The 14,564-nt window shown below is 49.7% G+C and overlaps 1 protein-coding gene across 8 annotated transcripts in view; it reads right to left on the bottom strand.

Moving 5' to 3' along the window:
• Nucleotides 1–14,564, bottom strand: part of LOC125638995 (kinesin light chain 1) — a 134,596-nt gene that overhangs the window by 85,041 nt on the left and 34,991 nt on the right. For 4 of the 8 annotated variants that reach the window (XM_048855379.2, XM_075129899.1, XM_048855381.2 and 1 more), the window contains exon 1: nt 2,419–2,699. The exons of 1 other annotated variant lie outside the window; for it this stretch is intronic. Coding sequence is in view for 1 of the 7 variants with exons in the window: in XM_048855386.2 (XP_048711343.1) it covers nt 3,806–3,875; nt 9,757–9,762; nt 11,845–11,898 (130 nt within the window). In the remaining 6 variants the exon portion in view is untranslated. Of the gene's footprint in view, nt 1–2,418; nt 2,700–3,805; nt 3,876–9,756; nt 9,763–11,844; nt 11,899–14,564 lie in introns of those variants that run through there. 3 more of the 8 variants (XM_048855386.2, XM_048855384.2, XM_048855385.2) reach the window with 3 other exon arrangements.

The raw sequence follows: 14,564 nt of genomic DNA, 5'->3' as shown, positions 1-14,564 counted from the left end.
TAAATCACTTTAAAAATGTATAATGTGTACCTTCTAAAAATGAAAGCTACATCTATCTCTGAGTTGTGAAGAATATGTATTAAGGTTATAACAATCAACAAGAATGCACTTTTACGTAAAAATCCATAATTAAATCTAGTCTTTCTGACTAGTGATTTAAATCAAATCCACTCTGTCCATGAACGGTAAGCTTGTTACTCAATGCTAGCATTAGTCCTATGGCTATGTTATCTTCAGTCATGTTGTACCTCAGCTATGGAATTCATAACCAATTAAAATAAAATTATTTGCCAAATAAAATTTTTGAATCAAAGCTAAACTCAAAATTGCAGCCAACTTTTTCACAATGATTTGTATCCAGAAAGATGTTTAAAGCATATCCTTGTGTGTTAATTTGGATGCATGTTTCCTATGAAAAATGTGTCCATAAACAAAATTAATGAGACATTCCCCAAACAAAATGCCATCCCACACCTGGTCCTAGTGTCATTGCAAGTATAGGTTAATATTTTAAGTATCTTTGCTTTTTTGTAATATCTTCCATATTTAAAAATGAAAGTGTAAATTAATTTATACTATCTAGGATATTTGCTTACTTTTTATTTCTCACTTTAAATAATGCAAACAAATTTCACATGTGTTTCTAGTCAGTTTTGCTTTTTGCTTTGCTGTTATGTTCAGTTTTCAAACACTACAGAGAAGTTTAAAATAAAAGAAAAAAATTAAAATAGAAACATATGCTTTTGTAATTTTTTTTAAATTATTCACTGTGGACTTAATCTACATGATACAATCCCTTTAGTCATCAAGATATGATCCCCAAGATACCCAGAACAAAGACTACTACAGAAATGCAAGGAGCTCTTACATTTTTGTTTTGAGAATTTATTAAATTGAATATGCAGATGCACATATTAGACAGCTAATATGTCATCTGGGAAAAAAAAAACAGTCACATATCCTTAAATGGACTAAATGGGGAGGACGGGGTGGAGTGGAGAAAGGAAGACAAACCAGAAAAGTTGCTAACTTGACCTATGAAACTACAAAACCTGGTGTGTATTACTGTTATTTTGCTCACATTGAGTATAGCTTACTGAAGAGTTGTGTTTTGGGTTTGTTTTTAAATCTCCTAACTATGGTTAGCTCCTGGGACCAAGACCTCATACACAGAGTCTTAAAGTTTGAAAAGAGAGAGGTTTAGAATGATGACGCAATCTATACCATGACTGGTGCCCCTGTAATTTATAAAGCCAGCCACTACACACAAAAATGGCATTAGGGTTGTCACAATCGTTCTTTCACTATTTCAGATCTATCCACCCTGCAAATAAAGACATTACAAGAAAGAGGTTGGAAAGGGAATAGCTCCTGTTTGTCTCACAACTCTGTGCAGGGTTCACTCCCTGGGCATCCTCCGCCCCAAACTGCAGAACGGGGGGAAGCCAGGAAAGAGCAAGAAAGGAAGAGGAACAAAGCAAAGCTGATGGCAATCCAGGCAAACAGGATCCCCTCCTCTCAGCATCTCTGCAGCAGAGTCACCAATACAGTCACTGCCAGAGAATGTTACAATTAACTGGATTGACAGACACACATTGAAGGGGCTGGCTGTAACCATGAGCTACAGAAGGACCAGCAGGCCAACAGGACCTGCCCAGCCTTTTGTTCTGTTTGTGTCATGGGAGAAGGGAAAGGAGGTGAGGTTCAATGCTCCTGGAAAATGGCAAAACACAAGCTAACCCCCGCACCCCTGTCAACCGCCTCCTGCTCCCTCACTGCGCACCCCACCTACCCACTCCCACCCGATGCCCCACAGTCTTCCCATACACCACCCCACGTCCCATCACCCTCCCTCATAGCTCCAGCCCCCGACAGGCACAGGGCTGAGTCCCCGTGTCCCTTCCCCAGACACCACCCCGTGCCCCATCACCCTCCCGCACAGCTCCAGCCCCCGACAGGCACAGGGCTCGCCCCCCATGTCCCCTCCCTAGACACCACCCCGTGCCCCATCACCCTCCCGCACAGCTCCAGCCCCCGACAGGCACAGGGCTGAGTCCCCGTGTCCCTTCCCCAGACACCACCCCGTGCCCCATCACCCTCCCGCACAGCTCCAGCCCCCGACAGGCACAGGGCTCGCCCCCCATGTCCCCTCCCTAGACACCACCCCGTGCCCCATCACCCTCCCGCACAGCTCCAGCCCCCGACAGGCACAGGGCTCGCCCCCCATGTCCCCTCCCTAGACACCACCCCGTGCCCCATCACCCTCCCTCACAGCTCCAGCCCCCGACAGGCACAGGGCTGAGTCCCCGTGTCCCTTCCCCAGACACCACCCCGTGCCCCATCACCCTCCCGCACAGCTCCAGCCCCCGACAGGCACAGGGCTTGGGCACAGCCGGCCTCTTCCCCTCCCTCACTCACCGCTCGGGTGCTGCAGGCTGCGGCGATGCGCGCAGGGCTTGGCGAGGCGGCCGGGGCCGCTCACACCGGGAAGGGACCGGAGGGGATGTCAGGGGGAGCGGGACGGCACCACGATCCCCTGTGGCCTCCCCGCCCGCCTGCTGCCCTGGGACCTACTACAGCTGCCGCCGCAAGACCCCGCCCGCGGGAGCGGCACTGACAGTTGCGAGCAATGAGAGTCGCCGCCGCGCGCCCCCTTCCCGGCTCCCAGCCTCTGCGACTCGCTCCGCCCTACCGAAAATGGCGGCCCCTCCCGACCCACAATGCTCCACGGCCAAGCCCATGACGTCACCCCTCTGGTGGGGGCAGAAGCTCGAGAGCTTCCAAGGGAGCGCGTGCGCCAGCTAGAGCGCGAGGGCCGGCGGGGCAGGGGTCTTAGCACGGGGCTGAGTCCCCACGTCCCTTCCTCAGACACCACCCCGTGTCCCATCACCCTCCCTCACAGCTCCAGCCCCCGACAGGCACGGGGCTGAGTCCCCATGTCCCTTCCCCAGACACCACCCCGTGTCCCATCACCCTGAGCACAGCCCCCTCTGCTGGACATATGTGGGAAAGGTTTCACAGTAGCAGCCGGGTTAGTCTAACCCCCCCGGGAGGAGAGTCCGCCTGCAGGCAGGGGCAGCTTGGCGGGTGAGGCAGGACCAGACTCATGCTGCGGAGGGGAGGGGAGATAACGGTTAGACAAGTTCATCTTGACCACTGCCCCCACTTGGTGCGGGGCGCTCCCCAAGAGAAGAGGAGAGACTGCGCCTCTCCCTACTCCGCCTCCAGCCTGTGCTGTCCTCCTTGACCAAGACAAAGCTTGGCCGTGAAGCTTGGCCGTGAGCAGTACTGCCAGCTTCAGTTCAAAAATCACGCAGCGGCCCCCAGAAGTGGTGAGATTTTTACAGAGGTTTGCATTGGCTTGTTTCGCTCTGACTCTGGAATGCCCGGTGTGTGAGGCACATTTAGCATTGCCCAAGTTCCCAAATTCATTGGGTAAGGGGATTTTGGCCCATGCTGCAGGAGGTTTCCCTCCCACATCTGCCGATTCCTTGCCTAGCAAGTAATTTTGCTCCCAACCTCCCAATCAGCCCTGTCTCTTCAGTCTTCGCATCACTTCAGCCCATTGCTCTGCACCCAATGCCAGGTTTACAGTGGTGCCATGGAGCCGGACCCATGCTCAGAAGAGGCCTGGTCAGCTCTGCTTGCACTGTGCCCTGAGACCCTGCCAGCCCGCTGGCTCCCTCCCACCCCCTGCCCACCACTTACTCCTCTCGGCCTGCCCACTGGGTGACCAAGGGCTCCTCTCCATGCCCTGGCCCCACCCGCCTGTTTCTCTCTGCGTCCTGGCTGGACTCCAGTGTACCTCTGGCTCCAGGCAGTCTCTACTTCCCACCACCTGTGGGGCTGCACTTGTCTCTCTGGAGCTGAGCCGCCTAGGTTGGTGCTGCCAGGGTCCCTTTTCGACTAGGCATTCCGGTCGAAAACCAGATGCCTGGAACTCTATTTGAGAAGTATAATGTAGATAAAGTACATCAATTTTAATGTGTGCTAAATTAGTTGAGTTAAAGCTTTAAATCCTAGTCTAGGCAAGGCCGCAATTCATGTGCAATGAAAGGCAGAGTTTGACTGGCATTTCCTGAATGTCTATCCATGCAGTCTTAATGTTCTCTTGGCTGTTTTTTGTATGACAGTTCCTAGATTATTAATTTCTTTAAAAAGAACAATCTGGAAAAGGAGACTTTTCCAAGCTTCACTGGCTTGCAAAAAAGACTGACAGTAGCACATGTAAATCCTGTAATCATACTGTTTGGCTAGACACCACTGGAACATGCACACCTTAGAAAATCTGCAGAACAGAGCCTGTCTCCTGTTCACCTTTGCACCTTAAGGTGCACAAGAGACCAGCAAGGCTTCTTGTGAGGGTTGTACTTTAGCCCATGTATAGCATCAGTACTCTTTTGCTGTGCAGCTAAATTATCTCCACACAATGGAACTTGGCATGTTTTGAGCTTAATGAAAGACCTATGCAAAATGTACTGTATGTATACAGTTTCAGATGGCCACAGGTCAGACCAAAAACAAATTTCACCATAACACTTTGTGACACTTGAAAACTACTTTTAATGCCTGCTTTCAAATTTTCATTCCAACTGTTCTGGCCATCAAAGAAAGGAGTCACATTATATTTACCCAACTTTTGTACTTAAAAATTGTCTGAACCATTTTTGCCCAAAATTAAAAACAATCACCTTTGGACAGAGACCAATCCTTGTGATGAAGAAAGATGGGAGGAGAGATGGTTTAAAAGGAAAGACGAGAAATTTATTTTTTACATGTTTAATATGAAGAAGCAGTAGGATTTCCATGAGGAGGTGGTATCAGAGGGACATGAACAGTCTGTATCATACATCTATGTATGTATCTAAGCCTGGACAGGCACTCAGATGCTATGGTGCATCACTATATAAGTACCTAGCTAGATAACGAGGTAGAGCTAGATATCAGTATAAATCACTATAAATGTGATGAGATCATAGGAATGAAAGAGATTGCTCAGATGGCAAGTGTAAAAGGGGGGTACCAAGGACATTAATATCAACAGAGGTGGAAGATGGGAGAAAAGAGGATCAAAGGCAATACTATAGTGGTCAGAGAGGTAGGAGAACCAGGCAAGGGGAGAGTCACAGAAGCCTAATAAAAAAACTCAGGAAAAAGTGGATGGATGGTGCTGCCAATGGCAGCTGTGAGAAATTATGGAGAAGAACTTTTAAGACGTCAAAAAGGATGTTGGCATTAAAATAAATCCCAGAGGTAATGCTGATTTTCATGTTGTAGAGATCATGATTGCTTTTTGATGGAAAATTAAATATCAGTTCTGTAGAGCAGAAATTTTTGTGCCCTTTGTCTCAATTAAACACACACACACACATTTGGCAATTTCACGTTAATGGTTTGTTATCTATTGATATTTGTAGCAGGGAGCTACTGAACAGAGCTCTAGCATTAGCAATAGATAGGAAGCTGTCATAGCCCTGGTCTACACTAGGACTTTAGGTCGAATTTAGCAGCATTAAATCGATGTAAACCTGCACCCGTCCACACAATGAAGCCCTTTATTTCGACTTAAAGGGCTCTTAAAATCGATTTCCTTACTCCACCCCTGACAAGTGGATTAGCGCTTAAATCGACGTTGCCGGCTCGAATTTGGGGTACTGTGGACACAATTCGATGGTATTGGCCTCCGGGAGCTATCCCAGAGTGCTCCATTGTGACCGCTCTGGACAGCGCTCTCAACTCAGATGCACTGGCCAGGTAGACAGGAAAAGAACCGCGAACTTTTGAATCTCATTTCCTGTTTGGCCAGCGTGGCAAGCTGCAGGTGACCATGCAGAGCTCATCAGCAGAGGTGACCATGATGGAGTCCCAGAATCGCAAAAGAGCTCCAGCATGGACCGAACGGGAGGTACGGGATCTGATCGCTGTTTGGGGAGAGGAATCCGTGCTATCAGAACTCCGTTCCAGTTTTCGAAATGCCAAAACCTTTGTGAAAATCTCCCAGGGCATGAAGGACAGAGGCCATAACAGGGACCCAAAGCAGTGCCGCGTGAAACTGAAGGAGCTGAGGCAAGCCTACCAGAAAACCAGAGAGGCGAACAGCCGCTCTGGGTCAGAGCCCCAAACATGCCGCTTCTATGATGAGCTGCATGCCATTTTAGGGGGTTCAGCCACCACTACCCCAGCCATGTTGTTTGACTCCTTCAATGGAGATGGAGGCAATACGGAAGTAGGTTTTGGGGACGAAGAAGATGATGATGAGGAGGTTGTAGATAGCTCACAGCAAGCAAGCGGAGAAACCGGTTTTCCCGACAGCCAGGAACTGTTTCTCACCCTAGACCTGGAGCCAGTACCCCCCGAACCCACCCAAGGCTGCCTCCTGGACTCAGCAGGCGGAGAAGGGACCTCTGGTGAGTGTACCTTTTAAAATGCTATACATGGTTTAAAAGCAAGCATGTGAAAGGATTACTTTGCCCTGGCATTTGCGGTTCTGCCTTTGCAAAAGGTTTCTGGGGAGGGCAGCCTTATTTCGTCCTTCATGGTAGGACACTTTACCACTCCAGGCCAGCAACACGTACTGGGGGATCACTGTAGAACAAAGCATTGCAGTGTATGTTTGCTGGCATTCAACCAAAATCCGTTCACGCGGTGGGAGGAGGCAAAATGCGACCTTGTAACGAAAGCACATGTGCTATGTATGTAATGTTAACAGCAAGGTTTACCCTGAAAGAGTGTAGCGACTGTTTTATAAAATGTGTCTTTTTAAATACCGCTGTCCCTTTTTTTTTCTCCACCAGCTGCATGTGTTTCAATGATCACAGGATCTTCTCCTTCCCAGAGGCTAGTGAAGCTTAGAAAGAAAAAAAAACGCACTCGCGATGAAATGTTCTCCGAGCTCATGCTGTCCTCCCACACTGACAGAGCACAGACGAATGCGTGGAGGCAAATAATGTCAGAGTGCAGGAAAGCACAAAATGACCGGGAGGAGAGGTGGAGGGCTGAAGAGAGTAAGTGGCGGGCTGAAGACAGGGCTGAAGCTCAAAGGTGGCGGCAGCGTGATGAGAGGAGGCAGGATTCAATGCTGAGGCTGCTGCAGGACCAAACCAGTATGCTCCAGTGTATGGTTGAGCTGCAGCAAAGGCAGCTGGAGCACAGACTGCCACTGCAGCCCCTCTGTAACCAACCGCCCTCCTCCCCAAGTTCCATAGCCTCCACACCCAGACGCCCAAGAACGTGGTGGGGGGGCCTCCGGCCAACCAGCCACTCCACCACAGAGGATTGCCCAAAAAAAAGAAGGCTGTCATTCAATAAATTTTAAAGTTGTAAACTTTTAAAGTGCTGTGCTTAAAGTGCTGTGTGGCATTTTCCTTCCCTCCTCCACCACCCCTCCTGGGATACCTTGGTAGTCATCCCCCTATTTGTGTGATGAATGAATAACGAATGCATGAATGTGAAGCAACAATGACTTTATTGGCTCTGCAAGCAATGATTAAAGGGAGGAGGGGAGGGTGGTTAGCTTACAGGGAAGTAGAGTGAACCAAGGGGCGGGGGGGGTTCATCAAGGAGAAACAAACAGAACTTTCACACCGTAGCCTGGCCAGTCATGAAACTGTTTTTCAAAGCTTCTCTGATGCGTACCGCGCCCTCCTGTGCTCTTCTAACCGCCCTGGTGTCTGGCTGCGCGTAACCAGCAGCCAGGCGATTTGCCTCAACCTCCCACCCACCCCGCCATAAACGTCTCCCCCTTACTCTCACAGATATTGTGGAGCACACAGCAAGCAGTAATAACAGTGGGAATATTGGTTTCGCTGAGGTCTAAGCGAGTCAGTAAACTGCGCCAGCGCGCCTTTAAACGTCCAAATGCACATTCTACCACCATTCTGCACTTGCTCAGCCTGTAGTTGAACAGCTCCTGACCACTGTCCAGGCTGCCTGTGTATGGCTTCATGAGCCATGGCATTAAGGGGTAGGCTGGGTCCCCAAGGATACATATAGGCATTTCAACATCCCCAACAGTTATTTTCTGGTCTGGGAATAAAGTCCCTTCCTGCAGCTTTTGAAACAGACCAGAGTTCCTGAAGATGCGAGCATCATGCACCTTTCCCGGCCATCCCACGTTGATGTTGGTGAAACGTCCCTTGTGATCCACCAGAGCTTGCAGCACTATCGAAAAGTACCCCTTGCGGTTTATGTACTCGGCGGCTTGGTGCTCCGGTGCCAAGATAGGGATATGGGTTCCGTCTATAGCCCCACCACAGTTAGGGAATCCCATTGCAGCAAAGCCATCCACTATGACCTGCACATTTCCCAGGGTCACTACCCTTGATATCAGCAAATCTTTGATTGCGTGGGCTACTTGCATCACAGCAGCCCCCACAGTAGATTTGCCCACTCCAAATTGATTCCCAACTGACCGGTAGCTGTCTGGCGTTGCAAGCTTCCACAGGGCTATCGCCACTCGCTTCTCAACTGTGAGGGCTGCTCTCATCTTGGTATTCATGCGCTTCAGGGCACGGGAAAGCAAGTCACAAAGTTCCATGAAAGTGCCCTTACGCATGCGAAAGTTTCGTAGACACTGGGAATCGTCCCAGACCTGCAACACTATGCGGTCCCACCAGTCTGTGCTTGTTTCCCGAGCCCAGAATCGGCGTTCCACAGCATGAACCTGCCCCATTAGCACCATGATGCATGCATTGTCAGGGCCCATGCTTTCAGAGAAATCTGTGTCCATGTCCTGATCACTCACGAGACCGCGCTGACGTCGCCTCCTCGCCCGGTATCGCGTTGCCATGTTCTGGTGCTGCATATACTGCTGGATAATGCGTGTGGTGGTTAATGTGCTCCTAATTGCCACAGTGAGCTGAGCGGGCTCCATGCTTGCCGTGGTATGGCGTCCGCACAGAAAAAAGGCGCGGAACGATTGTCTGCCGTTGCTCTGACGGAGGGAGGGGCGACTGACGACACGGCTTACAGGGTTGGCTTCAGGGAGCTAAAATCAACAAAGGGGGTGCCTGTACATCAAGGAGTATTTCAGGCAGGACTGCACGGAGGGTTCCAATAAGAAATGGTGCACCTAAGTTATCGTTGTTATTGGAACAAGGAGGTTAGCCTGGCCTCTGATTGATACATGGCTAGATTTACCTCGCTGCACCTTCTCTGTGAGTGACTGCAGAGTGACCTAGAGGAATGAGTCCCCTAGACAGGGGAGGAGGCAAATGAGTACAAAACAAATCTGGTCTATTTCTTGTTTTGACCCACTCCATCTATCTTTTACATCTTTGGCTGGCAGCAGACGGTGCAGAAGGACTGCATGCCATCCACATCTCATGGCTGCTCGGCAGAAGATGGTACAGTACGACTGCTAGCAGTCCGTATCGCCTGCCCGCTCACCATAAGACGGTTCAATAGGACTGACTGCAGGACTAAAGAGAATGACCTGGTCAAGTCACTCCAAATTTAGTCCCTGTGCCCATGTCTGCCCAGGCACTCCTGATCGACCTCACAGAGGCGACCAGGAGCACCTCAGACATGACGATGACGGCTACCAGTCGTACTGTACCGTCTGCTGCCACAAGGCAAGGGGTTGCTGCTACTGTGTAGCAATGCCGTACCGCGTCTGCCAGCACCCAGGAGACATAGGGTGAGACATAGCCTGAGCGGGCTCCATGCTTGCCATGGTATGGCGTCTGCACAGGTAACTCAGGAAAAAAGGCGTGAAATGATTGTCTGCCCTTGCTTTCACGGGGGGAGGGAGGGAACGGGGGGCTGACGATATGTACCCAGAACCACCCGCGACAATGTTTTAGCCCCATCAGGCATTGGGATCTCAACCCAGAATTCCAATGGGCAGCGGAGACTGCGGGAACTGTGGGATAGCTACCCACAGTGCAACGCTCCGGAAGTCGACGCTTGCCTCGGTACTGTGGAAGCGCTCCGCCAAGTTAATGCACTTAATGCACTTAGAGCATTTTCTGTGGGGACACACACACTCGAATTTATAAAACCGATTTCTAAAAAACCGACTTCTATAAATTAGACCTTATTCCGTAGTGTAGACATACCCATAGGTTGTGACTCTTCACATTATGGGAGCTAGTTGTGTGTTTCTACAGAAATGTGAAAGTAAAAGAAGGAGGGAATAGAGGAAAACCCTATATCCAAACTAAACATTAAAAGAGGTAGAGGGATCAGATCTACTTGGTCTGGAAGTTCAATGCATTTTCATGAATATGCATAAGATTTAATTAAAATTAGAACACATCCTAATTATGCAAGAGAGCTGATACAAAGAAACTGCTTCTGTCTTTTGGCTAAACAATATTCACCACCTCCTCCCTGTCACCCATTTATTTAAAAAAATAATAATTCTGCAGTTCCTAATTTGCCCCAGAAACTTGAATGGCTCTGAACAAAGCAACTACTCTAACATGCTCAGATACAGAATGCACTTTGTCTAATGAAACATATATATATGGTTTTGATCTCTTCCTAAGTAGTACATATTTCATAAGCTTCCACTCAGATAGGTTTCTAATTTGCTGGAACCAAGGGGCCACACAAGTCCCTCTACTAACCATGTGTATCAGAAAAGACATTGACTCTATGCCCTGGTCTACACTAGGACTTTAGGTCGAATTTAGCAGCATTAAATCGATGTAAACCTGCACCCGTCCACACGATGAAGCCCTTTGTTTCGACTTAAAGGGCTCTTAAAATCGATTTCCTTACTCCACCCCTGACAAGTGGATTAGCGCTTAAATCGGCCTTGCCGGCTCGAATTTGGGGTACTGTGGACACAATTCGACGGTATTGGCCTCCGGGAGCTATCCCAGAGTGCTCCATTGTGACCGCTCTGGACAGCACTCTCAACTCAGATGCACTGGCCAGGTAGACAGGAAAAGAACCGCGAACTTTTGAATCTCATTTCCTGTTTGGCCAGCGTGGCAAGCTGCAGGTGACCATGCAGAGCTCATCAGCAGAGGTGACCATGATGGAGTCCCAGAATCGCAAAAGAGCTCCAGCATGGACCGAACGGGAAGTACAGGATCTGATCGCTGTTTGGGGAGAGGAATCCGTGCTATCAGAACTCCGTTCCAGTTTTCGAAATGCCAAAACCTTTGTCAAAATCTCCCAGGGCATGAAGGACAGAGGCCATAACAGGGACCCGAAGCAGTGCCGCGTGAAACTGAAGGAGCTGAGGCAAGCCTACCAGAAAATCAGAGAGGTGAATGGCCGCTCCGGGTCAGAGCCCCAAACATGCCGCTTCTATGATGAGCTGCATGCCATTTTAGGGGGTTCAGCCACCACTACCCCAGTCGTGTGGTTTGACTCCTTCAATGGAGATGGAGGCAATACGGAAGCAGGTTTTGGGGACGAAGAAGATGATGATGATGATGATGAGGTTGTAGATAGCTCACAGCAAGCAAGCGGAGAAACCGGTTTTCCCGACAGCCAGGAACTGTTTCTCACACTGGACCTGGAACCAGTACCCCCCGAACCCACCCAAGGCTGCCTCCTGGACCCAGCAGGCGGAGAAGGGACCTCCGGTGAGTGTACCTTTTAAAATATTATACATGGTTTAAAAGCAAGCATGTGAAAGGATTACTTTGCCCTGGCATTCGCGGTTCTCCTGGATGTACTCCCAAAGCCTTTGCAAAAGGTTTCTGGGGAGGGCAGCCTTATTGCGTCCTTCATGGTAGGACACTTTACCACTCCAGGCCAGTAACACGTACTCGGGAATCATTGTACAACAAAGCATTGCAGTGTATGTTTGCTGGCGTTCAAACAACATCCGTTCTTTATCTCTCTGTGTTATCCTCAGGAGAGTGAGATATCATTCATGGTCACCTGGTTGAAATAGAGTGGTTTTCTTCAGGGGACACTCAGAGGAGCCCATTCCTGCTGGGCTGTTTGCCTGTGGCTAAACAGAAATGTTCCCCGCTGTTAGCCACAGGGAGGGGGGAAGGTTGAGGGGGTAGCCACGCGGTGGGGGGAGGCAAAATGCGACCTTGTAACGAAAGCACGTGTGCTATGTATGTAATGTTAACAGCAAGGTTTACCCTGAAAGAGTGTAGCCACTGTTTTATAAAATGTGTCTTTTTAAATACCGCTGTCCCTTTTTTTTTCTCCACAGGCTGCATGTGTTTCAATGATCACAGGATCTTCTCCTTCCCAGAGGCTAGTGAAGCTTAGAAAGAAAAAAAAACGCACTCGCGATGAAATGTTCTCCGAGCTCATGCTGTCCTCCCACACTGACAGAGCACAGACGAATGCGTGGAGGCAAATAATGTCAGAGTGCAGGAAAGCACAAAATGACCGGGAGGAGAGGTGGCGGGCTGAAGACAGGGCTGAAGCTCAACTGTGGCAGCAGCATGATGAGAGGAGGCAGGATTCAATGCCCTGGCTGCTGGAGGCCAAACCAGTATGCTCCAGTGTATGGTTGAGCTGCAGCAAAGGCAGCTGGAGCACAGACTGCCACTACAGCCCCTGTGTAACCAACCGCCCTCCTTCCCAAGTTCCATAGCCTCCACACCCAGACGCCCAAGAACTCGGTGGGGGGGGGGCCTCCGGCCAACCAGCCACTCCACCACAGAGGATTGCCCAAAAAAAGAAGGCTGTCATTCAATAAATTTTAAAGTTGTAAACTTTTAAAGTGCTGTGTGGCATTTTCCTTCCCTCCTCCACCAACCCTCCTGGGCTACCTTGGTAGTCATCCCCCTATTTGTGTGATGAATGAATAAAGAATGCATGAATGTGAAGCAACAATGACTTTATTGCCTCTGCAAGTGGTGATTGAAGGGAGGAGGGGAGGGTGGTTAGCTTACAGGGAAGTAGAGTGAACCAAGGGGCGGGGGGTGTCATCAAGGAGAAACAAACAGAACTTTCACACCGTAGCCTGGCCAGTCATGAAACTGGTTTTCAAAGCTTCTCTGATGCGTACCACGCCCTCCTGTGCTCTTCTAACCGCCCTAGTGTCTGGCTGCGCATAACCAGCAGCCAGGCGATTTGCCTCAACCTCCCACCCCGCCATAAATGTCTCCTCCTTCCTCTCACAGATATTGTGGAGCACACAGCAAGCAGCATTAACAGTGGGAATACTGGTTTCGCTGAGGTCTAAGCGAGTTAGTAAACTGCGCCAGCGCACCTTTAAACGTCCAAATGCACATTCTACCACCATTCTGCACTTGCTCAGCCTGTAGTTGAACAGCTCTTGACTACTGTCCAGGCTGCCTGTGTACGGCTTCATGAGCCATGGCATTAAGGGGTAGGCTGGGTCCCCAAGGATAACTATAGGCATTTCAACATCCCCAACAGTTATTTTCTGGTCTGGGAATAAAGTCCCTTCCTGCAGCTTTTGAAACAGACCAGAGTTCCTGAAGATGCGAGCGTCATGTACCTTTCCCGGCCATCCCACGTTGATGTAGGTGAAACGTCCCTTGTGATCCACCAGAGCTTGCAGCACTATTGAAAAGTACCCATTCCGGTTTATGTACTCAGCGGCTTGGTGCTTCGGTGCCAAAATAGGGATATGGGTTCCGTCTATGGCCCCACCACAGTTAGGGAATCCCATTGCAGCAAAGCCATCCACTATGACCTGCACATTTCCCAGGGTCACTACCCTTGATATCAGCAGATCTTTGATTGAGTGGGCTACTTGCATCACAGCAGCCCCCACAGTAGATTTGCCCACTCCAAATTGATTCCCAACTGACCGGTAGCTGTCTGGCGTTGCAAGCTTTCACAGAGCTATCGCCACTTGCTTCTCAACTGTGAGGGCTGCTCTCATCTTGGTATTCATGCGCCTCAGGGCGGGGGAAAGCAAGTCACAAAATTCCATGGAAGTGCCCTTACGCATGCGAAAGTTTCGCAGCCACTGGGAATCGTCCCAGACCTGCAACACTATGCGGTCCCACCAGTCTGTGCTTGTTTCCCGAGCCCAGAATCGGCGTTCCACAGCATGAACCTGCCCCATTAGCACCATGATGCATGCATTGGCAGGGCCTATGCTTTCAGAGAAATCTGTGTCTATGTCCTGATCACTCACATGACCGCGCTGACGTCGCCTCCTCGCCCGGTATCACTTTGCCAGGTTCTGGTGCTGCATATACTGCTGGATAATGCGTGTGGTGTTTAATGTGCTCCTAATTGCCAAAGTGAGCTGAGCGGCCTCCATGCTTGCCTTGGTATGGCGTCCGCACTGAAAAAAGGCGCGGAATGATTGTCTGCCGTTGCTCTGACGGAGGGAGGGGTGACTGACGACACGGCTTACAGGGTTGGCTTCAGGGAGCTAAAATCAACAAAGGGGGTGGCTTTACATCAAGGAGTATTTCAGGCAGGACTTCACGGAGGGTTCCAATAAGAAATGGTGCACCTAAGTTATTGTTCTTATTGGCACAAGGAGGTTAGCCTGGCCTCTGATTGATACATGGCTAGATTTACCTCGCTGCACCTTCTCTGTGAGTGACTGCAGTGTGACCTAGAGGAATGAGTCCCCTAGACAGGGGAGGAGGCAAATGAGTACAAAACAAATCTGGTCTATTTCTTGTTTTGATCCACTCCATCTATCT

Source organism: Caretta caretta, chromosome 6 (assembly GCF_965140235.1).
Source record: "Caretta caretta isolate rCarCar2 chromosome 6, rCarCar1.hap1, whole genome shotgun sequence".
NCBI classification, from domain to species: domain Eukaryota; kingdom Metazoa; phylum Chordata; order Testudines; family Cheloniidae; genus Caretta; species Caretta caretta.
The sequence above is the reverse complement of the archived record's forward strand: the minus strand, read 5'-3'. Positions and strand labels throughout refer to the sequence as shown.